The 16698-nt window shown below is 50.7% G+C and overlaps 1 protein-coding gene across 3 annotated transcripts in view; it reads left to right on the top strand.

Moving 5' to 3' along the window:
* The first annotated feature begins 12701 nt into the window (after positions 1-12701).
* The window catches only part of LOC138753194 (serine/threonine-protein kinase Nek9), a 63230-nt gene continuing 59233 nt past the window's right edge, over positions 12702-16698 (top strand). Inside the window, exons 1-2 of one of the 3 annotated variants that reach the window (XM_069915854.1) lie at positions 12703-13011; positions 14543-14720. In XM_069915854.1, coding sequence (XP_069771955.1) covers positions 12724-13011; positions 14543-14720 — 466 coding nt within the window. In that variant the 5' untranslated portion in view covers positions 12703-12723. Of the gene's footprint in view, positions 13012-14542; positions 14721-16698 lie in introns of all 3 variants that reach the window. The other 2 variants (XM_069915856.1, XM_069915855.1) reach the window with 2 other exon arrangements.

Genomic DNA, 16698 nt, shown 5'->3' with positions numbered 1-16698 from the left:
AATGATTGTTGATTTCTGGAAAGGAAACCCAGTGATCATTGTTGGGGGGTGGGGGGGGGGGGGGCGGTGGTCAGAGGTGGAGAGGGTGAGCACATTAAGGTTCTTGGAGTCACTACTGAGGATCTTTCCTGGACCAAGCACACCAATGGCATCATGAAGAAAGGACATCAGCACCTCTACTTCCTCAGGAGTTTGTGGAGATTTGGAATGACATTAGAAACCCTGGCAAATTTCTACAGAGGTGTGGTGGAAAGTGTGCTGACTGGTGGAATCACAGTCTGGTAGGGGGACACCAATACCCTTGAGTGTAAAACTCTCCAAAAGGTTGTGGACGCAGCCCAGGATTTCATAGGCAAAAACCTCCCCACTATTGAGGACATCTACGGGGAAAGCTGCCGTCAGAGAGCAGCACCAATCATCAAAGACCTATTCCACCCAGCAGAAGCTCTGTTCTCACTGCTGCCATCAGGGAAGGGGTGTCGGTGCTACAAGACTCGCACCACCAGGTTCAGGAACAGCTGCTCCCCTTCCACCATCAGACTCAACAACAAACTCAATCAGGGACTCGTTTAAGGGCCCTTACTTTATTGATTATTGAATATTTATTTTCTGTATGCACATTGTTTACATTTCTTTCTTTCTTTAGATTTCTCTTTTTTGTATATTTATCTTTTCTTGAGAATAGTTCTTTGCATTACTGATGGGTAGAATTCTGCTTGGCCCACAGGAAAACGAATTTCTCATGTCATGTATATACTCTGACAATAAATGTGAATTTTGAGTGCAAGAAACACCTAAGTGGAGCAGGGCTGATGTTGTGAAGCAGTGAATGGTGGGGAAGCACAGAACTCTCAGCAGTACCTGGCAGAAAATTAGCACCTTCAGCCCAGCATGGGAGCGCCCGCGTGGGTTGGGCTCATGGGAGCGCCCGCGTGGGTTGGGCTCATGGGAGCGCCCGCGTGGGTTGGGCCCATGGGAGCGCCCGCGTGGGTTGGGCTCATGGGAGCGCCCGCGTGGGTTGGGCTCATGGGAGCGCCCGCGTGGGTTGGGCTCATGGGAGCGCCCGCGTGGGTTGGGCTCATGGGAGCGCCCGCGTTGGTTGGGCTCATGGGAGCGCCCGCGTGGGTTGGGCTCATGGGAGCGCCCGCGTGGGTTGGGCCCATGGGAGCGCCCGCGTGGGTTGGGCTCATGGGAGCGCCCGCGTGGGTTGGGCTCATGGGAGCGCCCGCGTGGGTTGGGCTCATGGGAGCGCCCGCGTGGGTTGGGCTCATGGGAGCGCCCGCGTGGGTTGGGCTCATGGGAGCGCCCGCGTGGGTTGGGCTCATGGGAGCGCCCGCGTGGGTTGGGCCCATGGGAGCGCCCGCGTGGGTTGGGCTCATGGGAGCGCCCGCGTGGGTTGGGCTCATGGGAGCGCCCGCGTGGGTTGGGCTCATGGGAGCGCCCGCGTGGGTTGGGCTCATGGGAGCGCCCGCGTGGGTTGGGCTCATGGGAGCGCCCGCGTGGGTTGGGCTCATGGGAGCGCCCGCGTGGGTTGGGCTCATGGGAGCGCCCGCGTGGGTTGGGCTCATGGGAGCGCCCGCGTGGGTTGGGCTCATGGGAGCGCCCGCGTGGGTTGGGCTCATGGGAGCGCCCGCGTGGGTTGGGCTCATGGGAACGCCCGCGTGGGTTGGGCTCATGGGAGCGCCCGCGTGGGTTGGGCTCATGGGAGCGCCCGCGTGGGTTGGGCTCATGGGAGCGCCCGCGTGGGTTGGGCTCATGGGAGCGCCCGCGTGGGTTGGGCTCATGGGAGCGCCCGCGTGGGTTGGGCCCATGGGAGCGCCCGCGTGGGTTGGGCCCATGGGAGCGCCCGCGTGGGTTGGTCCTTAAATGTGTCCCTGATTGAGTTTGTTATTGAGGAGTCTGATGGTGGAGGGGGAATCAGCTGGTCCTGATCCTGGTGGTGTGTACCCAGACATGAGTGCCCCAGTATTGAGTGTGTTCCCAGGCATGAATGTGTAGCTGGGCGTGAAGATGTAGCCAGGCATAGACTTGAGTGTGTGTACCCAGATGAGAATGTACCCAGACGTGTCCCTGGATCTGAGTATGTACCTAAACGTGGGTATGTACCCAAATGTGGGTTTTTTACCCAGATTTGAATGTGTAGCCGGTCGTGAAGGTATAGCCAGATGTGAGTGTGTATCCAGATGTAAGTGTGTCCCAGGACCTGAACGTGACTGTGTCCCCAGACATGAGTGTTTTCCTGGTCGTGAGTGTGTCCTCAGACACGAATATTTTCCCATACATGAGTGTGTTTCCAGGCGTGAGTGTGTCCCCAGACGTGAGTGTATCCCAAGATATGAGTGTGTTCCATGACATGAATGTGTAGCTGTACATGAGTGTACCTGGTCAAGAGTGTGTAGCCAGGTGACGGTGTGTCCCAGAACCTGAGTGAGTTCCCGGACGTGAGCGAGTTCCCGGACATGAGTGGAGCTGAATTGTGAGTTCATACTATGTTATATTTTGTTGTCGATGGTTTGGTCTAACCCTGTTTAGATTTGTGATATGGATCTGCTTGTGGTCACGTAGCACTGGGGAAGTGTGATGATGGAGATCACTCGTGCCAGGGCATATTGTGCAACTCCAGCAGTACACCCTTGTTCCAACACACCCTCTTCAGCAGAGCTTGCTGATGGCCAAGATCCACACTGAGTGCGTCAGTGTCTGAGACCTGCATTTCTGCAGGCTGGGACGTGTGTGTTGTGGCACATTGTACATCCCTCAGCCTGCATCAAGCAGGCTCCACCTCACACCTACTGCAAGGAAGGATTCCCCACTGACTAAAATCCGCCACCTGCCCAGACATGCAAGAAACGAGTGGTTAGTGGCTAATACAGTTAGAGAGAGATGGACTGGGGATTCCCTCAAGGTCTCACCATAAGAAACTCAGTGGGAGGAGTAAACCACCCAGGCTAACAAAGGAAGTCAAGTTTACACTACCAGGTAGGATTAGCATGGTGAATGGCCATGTCCTTGGGAGTGCTGTTAGACAGAGGGACCTGGTTGGTGGGGGGGGGGGGGGGGAAGCACACCAACACATTGTTCCCTGCAAGTGGCAATGAAGAGGTTTGACATATATGCCTTCATTAGCCAGTGTACTGAGTCTGGGGATTGGAGGGGTGGGGTGGGGGGGGTGGTGTGGGAGATATCACTTTACAAGGTGTTGATGAGTCCACACCAGAGATTTTGTACTCAGATCTGGCAACCCAGTTACAGGAAAGATGTTGTTCAGCTGGGGAAAATCTCCCTGGAGCATTGGAGACTTGGGGGGGGGGGGTGATTTTATAATATCAATAAGGTAAATGGTCACAGGCTTCTCCCCAGGGTAGGGGAATGTAAAACCAGACAGTACTGGTTTGAGGTGAGAGGGACCTGAGAGGTCTCTTCTCCACACAACAGGATCGTGTGACCAGAGGAAATGGTGGAGCTGTGCAGAACATAGAAGATTCCCACACAGTACAGGCCCTTTAGCCCACAATGTTGTACCAACCTGTGTAAACCTACTCCACAACAATCTAACCCTTCCCTCCCTCACACCTATAACCCTCTATTCCATCCATGTGTCTATCTAAGAGTCTCTTAAATGTCTCTATTGTTTCAGACACCACTCCCATCCCTGACAAGGCATTCCAGGCTCCCACCACTCTGTAAAAATACTTAACTCTGCGTAATGGTTAGCGCCATGCTGTTACAGTGCCAGCAACTGGGACCACGGTTCGAATCCCAGGCTGTGTAAGGAGTTTGTAAGTTCTCCCCTTGTCTACGTGGATCTTCCCCGGGGCACTGGTTTCCTCCCATCCTTCAAAGCTTACAGGGGTTTGAAGATTAATTGGGTGTAAATTGGGCAGCATGGATTCGTGGGCCAAAGGGGTCTGTTTAAATTTAAATTTAAACTTTCCAGGCCTGAGCACTTCCTTAAGTAAAGTTAATAAGGTGCCACTCACCCCAGCATCTGCTGGGTTTTCTTGTTATCTCCATACAGCTGCCCCATTGCGATGTCTCTGCGAGGGTTGCCTACCCTGAAGAGGTGAGTAAAACATGGAAGTCTGCAGACACTGTTGTTACGAACTAACAAACCATATTAGTACTAACAAAGGAACAGCAAAGTAAAATTCACCAGACAATGGTAAATTCAAAATAATAGTTTTTATTAGACTATTAATAACATTTCTTATCTCTAAATTTCTGTCTTAAACCCCACTATCCGCAAATATATGTGTAATTAAATTTGAACCATTGCAGTCTAAGCTTGATTCTGAAAAAGTCAATTTTAAAGTCCAGTTTCAATCTTCTTGTTGTACTTGATATTTTTAAATTGCAGTTCAGAAGTAATTATAAAACACTTTTAAACATTATGTCTTCAGATCTCTTTAAACTCACAAGTCTTGTGATGAGTTGTCTTTCAGAGAGATACTTCTTACAAGTGTTTTCTCTTGCTTGGAGATCGTGGAATCTGTGTTCCACATGATGAATCTGCCCTCTTTATCTTAAAGAAACAGTAAGAAGTAGTCTTTCTATTTTAAAACCACTTATTTTGCATTCCCTTTTTCCAGGGGTAACACACACACACACACACACACACACACACAGAGAATACCTTTTTGGGTTACTGCATTTTCAATTCTGAAACAGTCCTCCTTATTCAAGGAGACAGTGAAGTGACTTCTTTATAACCACTGATTTTGAGTATCTCATCATTTAATACAGAACAGCATCTTCTCTCTCCAGAAACTACTGTTTTACCCGTATCAGGAGGGTCAATTTCTCCTTCTGTTTTCAAAATGTCTCTACCTTCTTCATTTACATTTTTCTGACATCATGTGATGTGACATCACCGTGGTTTTAATTTCATTTCTGCTGAACCTTTTGCCTTGAAAACCACTCCATGTCCATAAAAACCTCTGACCTCATCTCTGTTCCAAGAGGCTTAAGTGGTTTACATTTTCAGAAAGACTACCACATGTCACTCAAGAAAGAACTGCTTATTAATACAGTTGCCAGCAGAATGCTGGGTGTAAACACAAATGCTTTTAAGCATTTCTTGAGTTTTAATTAAGAATACTTCAGCTTTATGGCTCTATTTTTACAGAGACCAACTCCAAAATGAACTCTTTCTCTTAGTGCAATGGTGTATCTGGAAATGTGTGTGACCCTGTATCCAGCCCACAAACTAACTTACTAGAAATGTTGTAACTTTAAAGATTAACACAATGCAGCATTGATATAGCAAAGATAAAGATATATAACCAATGTTTCGGCTTTGAGCCCTTCATCAAGGTAGGAGCAAAATGTAAGCCATAGAAAACTTACAGCACAATACAGGCCCTTTGGCCCACAAAGTTGTGCTGAACATGTCCCTACTGTAGAAATTACTAGGCTTACCCACAGCTCCATTACCAATCAAAAAGTCTCTTAAAAAACCCTATTGACTCAGCCTCCACCACTGTTGCTGGCAGCCCATTCCACACACCCACCACTCTCTGTGCTAAAAAAATGTACCCCTAGCATCTCCTCTGTACCTACTCCCCAGCACCTTAAACCCATGTCTTCTTGTGGCCACCATTTCAGCCCTAAGAAAAAGCTTCTGACTATCCACATGATCAATGCCTCTCATTATCTTACACAGCTCTATCAGGTCACCCTTCATTCTCTCTGCTCCAAGGAGAATAGGCCAAGTTCTGAATCTTTTGTTTGCTGTCTGACCTGCTGAGTTTCTCCAGCATTGTGTTTGCCCTGAAGAGGTTCTCCTGTCATTGAAAGGAGTCTAGTGAAAGTCAAACACAGAGGATACTAGGCTGATGGGCTTGTACTGTGCTGGAATGTTCTGTTACAGCTGTACAGGATGTCGGTGAGACTGCACGTGTAACACTGTTATTCTGCTCACCCAGTTGTGGGAAAGGAGTCAGTAAACTGGAAAGGATGCAGGAAAGGTTCTTGAGAACATTCCTGGGACTGGAAGGCTCAAATTCTAAGGAGAGGCTGGGAGTTTTCTCCCTGGAGGGGTGAACTTGTAGAGGTTTATAAAATCATGGGGTGCAGGGTAGGTAACCTGAAACAAGAGGGCACAGGTTTAAGATGAGAGGGGAGAGATTTTCTGAGGGGCACCTTCTTCACATGAAAGTGTGTGAAATGAATTGCCAAGGGAAGGGGTGGACATGCGGATGGTTACACGGTTTAAAAGATATCTGGACCCAGGGCTATGAGACGAGGTCCGACTGTCCCCTTGGACAGCTTTGCAGAGTTGTGCTGTTGGATTTTGCCTCTTCATTGCTACAGCAGATTCCAGCTCACAGCCTGCCCCTGCTCCTTGTTCTAGAGACCAGAAGCAATAATGACAGTTCTCTCCATCAACCTCTCCCTTTCTTTCTCTCCCTCTCCCTCTCCTGCTCCTCTCCCCCATGCTCTTCTCCTTCCCCTCATTTCCCTTTCTCCTCCTTCCTTCTCACCACCTTCTCAGTCCCTCCCTTCACCCCTCTCCCTCTCCACATTATCCCACCCCTCTCCCCTTCTCTACCTCCACCTCCACTCTCCATCCCCTATCTCAAAATCTTTACATTTTTAGATTTTAAATGTAGATGTACGGCATGGTAACAGGCCCTTCTGGCTCACAAGCCCCATATACTTTGAATGGTGGGAGGAAACTGGAGCCCCCAGGGAAATCCCACAAAGACACAGGGAGAATGTACAAACACTTACAGACAGCATGGGATTCGAACCCTGGTCATAATCACTGGCACTCTGTCACCATCCCTATCTCGCCTTCTCTCACCCTCTCTTTTTTTAATCTTTCCCTCTCCCCTTTCTCTCTTCCTCCTCTCTCTCCTCCTCCCTCCCTCCTCTCTCTCCTCCTCCCTCCCTCCCTCTCTCCCTTTCGCACTCCCCTCCCCTCTCTCCCCCAACCCCTCTCTCCCCAACCCCTCTCTCCCCCACCCCTCTCTCCCCCACTCCCTCTCTCCCCCACCCCCTCTCTCCCCCACTCCCTCTCTCCCCCAACCCCTCTCTCCCCCACCCCCTCTCTCCCCCATCCGGTTAAGTGTGAGGTGAAGCATTTTGGAAGGGCAAACCAGAAGGCTGAGTACAGGATTCATGGTCGGTTATTTAAGAGTGTGGATGAACAGAGGAATCTTGGGTGTTCAAATCCAAAAACATCCCTCAAGGTCACTGCACAGGTGGATAGGATAGTTAAGAAGAGCTATGGGATGCTGGGCTTCATTAATAGGGGGATTGAGTTCAGGAGTTGAGAGGTCATGTTGCAAATCTACAAACCTCTGGTGACACCAGACTTGGAATATTGTGTTCAGTTCTGGTCACCTCATTAAAGGAAGGATGAGGAAGGCCAAGAGGGTACAGAGAAGATTTACCAAGGATGTTGTCTGGATTGAAAAACAAGTCTTATGAGGCAAGGTTAACAGAGCTGAGACTTGTCTCTTTGAAACATAGAAGGATGAGAGGAAACTTGATAGAGGTCGACAAGATTCTGAGAGGCATAGATAGGGTGGGCGGCCAGCACCTGTTTCCCAGGGCAGGATCAACAAACACCAGACGACACTTGTACAAAGTGAAGGGAGGGAAGTTTAGGGGAGATGACAGGGGTAAGGTTTTTACAGAGAGTGATGGTGCCTGGAATGCCTTTCTGAAGATGGTGGTGGAGGCTGAAACATTAGGGGCATTTAAGAGACTCTTGAGCACATGGATGAAAGAAAAACAGAGGGTTACAGGGTAGGGAAAGGTTTAATATTTTTTAGGGAATATATGGGTTTGGTAGGACATCGAGGGCCAAAGGGCCTGTATTGTGCTGTATTGTTCTATGTCTGTCAACAGTTTGTCTCCTGAGATGGAGGCAGGGAGAGTGAGAAAAGGAAGTGCATTGCTTGAGATGGACCAAGTGAATTTGAGGTCAGGGTGGAAGTTGGCAGCAAAGTGGATGAAGTCGACGAGCTCATCACGGGTACTTGAGGCAGCAGTAAAGGAGTCATCGATGTAGTGGGGAAGAGTTGAGGGGCTTTGCCTGTGTCGGCTTGTAGCAGGGATTGCTCCATGTAGCCAACAAAAAGGCAGACATAACTGGGACCCATGCGGGTTCCCATGGGTACTCCTCTAATATGGAGAAAGTGAGATGAGTTAAAGGAGAAGTCATTGAGGGTGAGGACAAGTTCTGCCAGCCTGAGTTGGTGGTGATGGAGGGGGACTGGTTGGGACTTTTGTCTAGAAAGAAACGAAGGACTTTGAGGCCTTCAGTATAGGGGATGGAGGTGTATAGGGGTTGGATGTCCGTAGTAAACATGAGGCGATCGAGTTCAAGGAACTGGAAGTTGTTGAAGTGATGGAGGGCGTGTGAAGAGTCCTGGATGTAAGTGGGAAGGGACTGGACCGGGGAGACAAAACAGTCAAGATAAGGGGAGACCAATTTGGTGGGGCAGGACCATGTGGACACAGTGAGTTTACTGGGACGGTTGGGCTTGTTGTTGGGTAGGAGGTAGAAACGGACAGGATGGGGTCAGAAAGAATGAGGCTGGAGGCTGTGCCAGGGAGGTGATCGGAAGTGATGAGTTCAGAGATGGTGCATGATACAGTGGGTTGATGAGTTGTGATGGGGTCCTGTCGGAGGGCTAAGTAGAAGGAGGTGTCTGAGAATCGTCATCTGGCTTCGACCAGATAGAGGTCAGTGCACCAGACCACAACATCATCCCCCTTGTCTGCAGGTGTGACGGTGAAGGTCGGTTTGGTGAGGAGAGGGGGTGAGGTTGGAATGAGTGAAGGGAGCAGTGAAGTTGATACAGTTGATGTCACGGCGGCATAAAATCCAGAGCAGGTAAAAGACCGGAACGAGGTGTCCAGGCAGAGGAAGACATTTTAAAGCGGGAGACGGAATCTGTAGTGGGGGGTGGAGAATTGTGGTTGTGGAAGTAGGCATAGAGACAGAGATGACAGAAGAGTTCAGCATTGTGGTATGTGTGGAACTCGTTGAGGTATGGGCAAAGGTGAGGCCGCTACTGAGGACAGAGTGTTCAGTCTCTGAGAGGGGAAGGTGAAGACCAGGCAGGGGATAGGGTAGAGGGTGTCGGGGAGGGGAGGAGGATGGGTGGATCAGGAGGTAGGGAGGGTTGGGGAAGTCAGAGGGAGAGGGTGACATGGGCCAGGGTGAGAGTTTGTGACTGAGGCTTGGTACTGTAGGCCTCCAGGGATGGGGTGAGAGCGAGAAAAGCTTTATTCATCATGATGAACCAGCATTGTCTTGGAGACCTCCTTGATGGAATCTCCACACGTCAAGCTTTTATCCTCTTCCAACACGAAGAGAACAATTAACTCCCATTTCAAAGGCTCTAATTGCCTCCTTAAATTGAATATTTTGAGTCAGAGCATGCCAGCAGCAATGTGACAGAATCACAGCCGTACCATGGGAGCACAGCTTAGCAATGCCATTGACAGGTGTAAGGTTCAGTGCACACGGCCACAGACTCGGGCTTCGCGGTCAGAATGTCTTGGTGGGGGGGCACAATCAGCCAAGTATGGGGGGGGGCAGGTGATGCATACCTACAAACCATGAACATTCTCTGTGCAGCGGCAATGCCACGACGTCCCTCTTGTATTGCGTATAAGTGCTGTGGTTGAGGGCAGGGGTCACAATACCTTGTTTGGGTGGGGGGGGGGTGATGCCTTCAAATGCCCCCTCCTCTTGGTGCCAACCCTGTCTGTTCCTGTGTTGGCCATACAGACAGAACATTAAATAACAGAATGTACATGTTTTGACCTGTGTGTAAATATCAGGGCTATGACTTCAACTGTGCTAAAGGCAGTGGATACGATGGCCACTTCATACCTTGTCACCAGGGTTTTACCAGTCTCCTCTGCACAATGATAATGTCCCATATTCAGTCACTGCTGTCCTGTATCGCAGCATCAGTGGAAGTCCATTTATAAACAGGACTTTATTCTCCAAGGATGGGCTTTCGTTTGAATTCATGCTTGTAATATACGATCCATTTGATAACTGAAGATTCCTAAGTAATGCCCAGCAAGGGAATAAAATGGTGAGTGTCATGGATAAGGTCAAGAGTGACAGACATTTCCCCAGGGCAGGGAAGTCTACAACCTCCACAGGTACACGTTCAGTTCATGGTCATGGAGGGCAGACGGGTTGTTCGGCCAGACAGTTACACATCTTATACAATGTGTCAGGGGGAAGGGCAGTTGGGACAGGGCAAAAGCCAAGGGAATTTTGACCATTTTAGGGTTCAATCAGGAGTCTGATAATGGCAGGAAACTGTCCATGAAACCGGGGGTGCATGATCACACACTTAAGAATCTTCTTCCTGAGGGGAGGGTATGATGAGTGTGACTGGGGTGGGAGAATCAGTTAATATTCATTAGCTTTTCCGAGGCAGTGGGAGTTTTAGATACAGTCAATTTAGGGTGAGGGCTGTCTGATGAGGTGCAGGTGGGGTCGATGGAGGGGAGGGGGTGTGATGAGGTGTAGACAGAGGTGAGGGGGAGGGGAATGTGATGAGATGTAGATGGGGTCGATGGAGGGGAGGGTGTGAAGAGGTGTAGAGGGAGTTGATGGAAGGAGGGGGGTGTGATGGGGTGGAGGCAGGGTCGATGGAGGGGAGGGGATGTGAAGCCCTGGTAGAAGTTGTGAAGGGATGCGGGTGACTGTCCTCAGGGTTCTGACGGAGTTCAGGTTCTGTGGTTGGACCAGGACAGATCACTGGAGATGTTTAACCCAGGAAATTACTGCTGTCTCAGAACCAAGGTGCAGACCAGGGAGTGAGGTGTACCCCTCATCAGGAAGTCTGTAACCACCTCCTTGGTCTTCCTGACTCTTTAAAAAAAAATGATTTTTCACACTATGAACCATATTGACCAAAATACACATAAACATTTCCCTCTTGAATATACACAGTGTCATTTTCTCCTCTTTTTCCCCCCCCCTTCCCTCCCTCCTTCCCACCCCCCTCCCCACCCATTCAACGTTCAACATATATAATACATTAAACAATGTCATCACACAATGAAAATTAACAAGAAAATTGTGTCATCTACTTTTACACACTGGGTCCATTCATTTTGTCTTCTCATTCTGGCATTTTAGGTGGTGAAGGTCCGCAGTAGGATTCCTGACTCTGAGGGAATGGTGACCTGGCACTGCACCACACATCCTCCTCACCCCCAGCCTGCACTCCACATGGTGCTGGCTGGCCCATTCTCAGCTCTTCCAGTACAAGGTGCTGCTGAACTGCTTCCCATCGTAACCAAATGGCGGAGCTGGATCCATAGAACAGCACAGTCCATAAACACCCTTTGGCCCATCTACTACCCTGCTGAACTATTGGTTACTCCTTGTCCCATCACCATATGCACCCATCCCATCCATGTTCTCTCAAACGTTGAAATCAAATCTGCATCCAGTACCTCTGCTGGCAGCTCGTTCCATACTCTAACTGCACACAGTGTGAAGATCCCCTTAATGGTATAACACCAGAAACCCTGGCAAATTTCTACAGAGGTGTGGTGGAAAGTGTGCTGACCGGCTGCATCATGGTCTGGTATGAGCGTAAAGCCCTGGAGTAGTTAGTGGACACAGATCAGGACGTCGCAGGCAAAACCCTCCCCGTTATTGAGTACATCTACAGGGGATGCTCTGTTCTCACTGCTGCCATCAGGAAAGCGGTATCGGTGCCACAAGACTCGCACCACCAGGATCGGGAACAGCTGCTCCCCCTCCACCATCAGACTCCTCAACAACAAACTCAATCAGGGACTCGAATTTGTGCACTTTATTGATTTTTTTCCCCTCTCTATGTATTGTTTACAGTTCTTTATTTATTTACATGTGTACACTGAACAGTTGTTTTGCACGACCAATAAGGGGTAATTCTGCCTATTGTTTGTATGCAGTGGTGAATCTAAGGAAAATGGCATCTACAGCAAGCACTGAAATTGCATACCTACTTCAATCCTTCACCCTGCAACCATCCCTCACTGCCGCCACACCTTCCCTACCTGTCCTCACTGCTGTCAAACCCTAAAATAGCATTATCCATCATTGTGTTGAATATATTGAGATATTGGAAAATTAATCTACATCTTAAAAAACACAACAGTTGTTTCAATTAAAAAAAAACCTGCCTACTTCAAAGGCCAGCATTCACTGTAAGAAAGCAGCAAGTGGGATTCCCCTGGCCGGAGTGGAGCGGCCAAAATCAATGTTAAGGTGACACAGTGCCAAGCACCTGGTGGGAAAGAAGCAGGAAGATGCTGAAGCCCACACTCCAACTCATCCTTCAGTGCACACCCTCCTCAGCCCTGGCTCCAACAGGGGACAGGGGAGGGTTCTGGGAACTTAGTGACTGGAGCTCCTGATGCCCAACTCCAAACCCTCCTCTCGGCGGTTATAGTAAAAGTACTAACACCAAATTATTCTCACTGGTCTGTAAAGTATCCTGTTTGAAATAAATCAGACAAGGGGTGTTGAGGGAGTCAGGCTTGGGACAGGGTGGGCGGTGAATAATTTCCAGGCTCTGTGGCACTAGTGGCCCTTTCAAGTGGGATCCAGAGCCCGTGCCCCGGCTGCCATACCTAGTTGCCTCTGGTTGTATGTGAACTATGGGGTGTGGTCAGCAGGAGGCAGTGTTGGAGATCCTCCCACTAGTAGGCCAGTGCAGGTGGCAGGGAGAGGCGCTGGAGATGCCGGTGGTCCTCCCGGCCGTGGGGGGGCGATACCCGTTGTTCCCTTGCTTCAGGCCTTGGTTGGGCGCCCGCTGTGGGCCGCGGGCTGCAGGCGGACTAGAGGCCGGGCCCAGAGCGATGGCGCTGCAGCAGTTCGAGCGGCACCTGGACTCGCTGAGCTCGGAGTTGGGCGGCGAGGCGGCGGCGGGCGGCGGCGGCGGGGAGGCCGAGAAGCTCCACTACATCCCGGTCCGGGTCCTGGGCCGCGGCGCCTTCGGGGAGGCCACGCTGTACCGGCGCACCGAGGTCAGGCGCTCCCTCACGGCGCTCCCTCAGCACCCACTTCTCCCTCACGGCGGTCCCTCAGCACTGACCGCTCCCTCAATATTGCCCTTCTACAGTGGGGAGCCCACCACCACCCCTCCTACAGTGGGGAGCTCCCTCCACCATTCCTCCCACAGTGGGGTGCTCCCTCACCACTATCCCTCCCACAGTGAGGAGCTCCCTCACCACTATCCCTCCTACAGAGGGGAGCTCCCTCACCACCACCCCTCCTACAGTGGGGAGCTCCCTCACCACCACCCCTCCTACAGAGGGGAGTTCCCTCACTAACATCCCTCCTACAGTCGGGAGCTCCCTCACCACCACCCCTCCCACAGTGGGGAGCTCCCTCAGTACCGACCCTCCCATCGGGGGGAGCTCCCTCACTACTGATCATTCCACAGTGGGGGGCTTCCTCAGTACCAACCATTTCCACAGTGGGGAGCTCCCTCACCACCAACCCTCCCACAGTGGGGAACTCTGTCACCAATGCCCCTTCTACAGTGTGGAGCTCCCTCACTATTGCCCCTCCCATGGTGAGGAGCTCCTTCAGTACCAACCATTCCACAGTGGGGGGCTCCCTCAGTACCAACCATTCCACAGTGGGGAGCTCCCTCAGTGTTGAATCTTCTGTAGGGTGGAGCTCCCTCAGTTACATTACTCCCACAGTGGGAGCTCCCTCAGTATTGCCCCTCCCACAGTGGGGAGATCCTTCTGTACTTGGGCAGAGTTTTGGAACAGAGAACCAGCTGTAAGTGGCAGCTTGTCTCACACACCCATCACCCTCTGTGTGTACCTCATACCCCTCTGATGTCAGACCTGCACGGGGAAACGGTCTCTCTTCCATCGTGATTTTGTTCCTGAATAAGATCCCCGTTTAGCCTCGTACACTCTTGCATTATATACTATCAGCGGTAGCGTTCAGGAGGTTCAGGATTGACACATGAGTGTGCAGACTGCAGGCGTTTAGTTGGATTTGGCTCTCTTGCTGGGTTCTGGGTGCTCTAACTACTTTCTCTAATCACGTGTATCATCCTTTCCAGATTAACGACATCCTTCCTGTACTGGGTGCCCTGAACTGTGCAGAACACTCTCCAGGTCTTGACTCATTGTAATGTGGTCTCCCTAACTCCAGCATTCAATACCTCACCTGCTGAAGGCCAGCATGCCAAATGCTGCCTTCGCTTGTTTGCAGGGAACCCTACTCCTGTGGCCCACATCTCTCCCCAGGGGCAACCATTCACTGTATGTCTTAACCAACCAAAGTGCAAGGCCTTGCCCTTTCTGTTCCTCGTGCACTTCCCCATCTCCCCATGCATTATCCTCTCAGACACTCTTCCTGACTGTCCACTCACTCAATAGGTGTCGGATATTGGGACCTGGTCCTACACTAGGTCTTGTGGTGCATGCTGTTGCTCAGGGAGCCCCCGCCCTGGCCCCACTGCTCCCGAGGCTGGGTCTCTCTCCAGGCCCTCCCCACTTGGCCCTGTCTGATGGCTAAAGTTGATCCCCACAGGACAACTCGCTGGTGGTGTGGAAGGAAATCGACCTGGCCCGCCTGTCGGAGCGTGAGCGCAGGGACACAAAGAACGAGATCCTGATCTTGTCAGTGCTGCAGCACCACAACATCATTGCCTACTACAACCACTTCCTGGACCAGAACAAGCTGTTGATCGAGGTGGAGTACTGCAACGGTGAGACCAGGAAAGGGGAGGCAGGCCACAGCACGCTAGCACCAACTCTGGCCACTATACAAACCAAGAGAGAGCTGAAGCCCCTTGCAAGATGAGAAGGGGGAATTAATCCTGGGTAATGTGGAGATGGCCAAGGCCTTGACCGACTATTGTGTTGGCGGAGAACATGCCTAACGAGCCAGGTATTGGTATTGAGGATGTGATGGCTGCAGTAGAATCAGCATCACTAAAGAGGTAGTGATGGGTGATTGACTGGGCCCAAAGAGGATAAATCCCCAGGTCCTGAAGGAAACGGCAGAAGTTCTAGTCAAGGTGTTTCTGATCAAAATTCTTTGAAGTCTGGGCAGGTCCCGGCAGACTAGAAGACAGCGAATGTCACACAACTTTTTTTAAAAGAAGGATGTAGGCAAAAGGCAGGGAGTTAATTTAGCGTCTGGAGTCAGAAAAATGCTAGCTATTGTGATGGAATTCTTTCTTCTTCGGCTTGGCTCCGCGGACGAAGATTTATGGAGGGGTATGTCCACGTCTGCTGCAGGCTCGTTGGTGACTGACAAGTCCGATGCAACAGACACGGTTGCAAGGAAAAATTGGTGGGTTGGGGTTGGGTGTTGGGTTTTTCCTCCTTTGTCTTTTGTCAGTGAGGTGGGCTCTGCGGTCTTCTTCAAAGGAGGTTGCTGCCCGCCGAACTGTGAGGCGCCAAGATGCACGGTTTGAGGCGCTATCAGCCCACTGGCGGTGGTCAATGTGGCAGGCACCAAGAGATTTCTTTAAGCAGTCCTTGTACCTCTTCTTTGGTGCACCTCTGTCTTGGTGGCCAGTGGAGAGCTCGCCATATAACACGATCTTGGGAAGGCGATGGTCCACCATTCTGGAGGCGTGACCCACCCAGCGCAGTTGGGTGTTCATCAGCGTGGATTCGATGTTTGGGGACTCTGCCAGCTCGAGTACTTCGATGTTGGTGATGAAGTCATTCCAATGAATGTTGAGGATGGAGCGGAGACAGCGCTGGTGGAAGCGTTCTGGGAGCCGTAGGTGATGCCGGTAGAGGACCCATGATTCGGAGCCGAACAGGCATCTGCATAGGCTCTTACATCAGGCAGATTCAGCAGGGACTGGGAAGGAATGTCACGTTTCACAAACTTACTGCAAGTTTCTTGAGGATATAAGAAGTGCAGAGGACGGATGTTGTGTTCCTCATACTGAGTACAGTGGGAATGGCCCTCCAGTGACCTTCGTAGAGCACTGGAAGGAACCTATGTACATATACTATGTACTATGTACATATACACTGACATTCAGCCACGGGCTCTTAAAAAAAAATACACAAAATGCCTTAAGAAGAGATAATAAAAGTAGAAAGTAGTTAATAAATATTTATAGCTACGACAGTGCATTTAATAAAAGGCATTATGGCAGCCCAATTAACGTAGCAGTCAGCACAACGCTTTTACAGCGCCAGTAATCGGGACCAGGGTTCAAATCCTGCACTGTCTATAAGGAGTTTGTATGCCCTCCCCATGTCTGCGTGTATTTTCCCATGGGGGGGGCTCCAGTTTCCTCCCACCCTTCAAAACGTCCCGGGGGGTTATAGGTTAATTGGGTGTAATTGTGCGGCACGAGCTCAAGGGCTGAAAGGGCTGTATGTTTAAAAAATAAATTAAAAATAGTGCAGATAGGTCTTTGTGGCATTGGAGCAGTCCCTGATCAAGGGGAGGTTCAAGAGCCTGATGGCTGTTGGATAGAAATTGCTCTTGAACCTAGAGGTGCTAGTCTTCAGGTGTCTGTACTTTCTGCCCAAAGGGAGCTGTAAGAAGAGGCTGTGACCATGGTCATGGGGGTCTTGTATGAGGGTCTAGGATATTTTGGTGCAAACATTTAGGCACCAGACGGTTTGGCCTCCACAGTTTGACGCTGGACATTTTGGCACCCACAGTTATTGGGAACTTCCCGCACGGACTGTATCCAGGCCGAGCTTCCC

This window comes from Narcine bancroftii, chromosome 2 (assembly GCF_036971445.1).
Source record: "Narcine bancroftii isolate sNarBan1 chromosome 2, sNarBan1.hap1, whole genome shotgun sequence".
Taxonomy (NCBI): domain Eukaryota; kingdom Metazoa; phylum Chordata; class Chondrichthyes; order Torpediniformes; family Narcinidae; genus Narcine; species Narcine bancroftii.
Note: the sequence above shows the minus strand (reverse complement) of the source record. Positions and strands in the feature narration are given on the sequence as shown.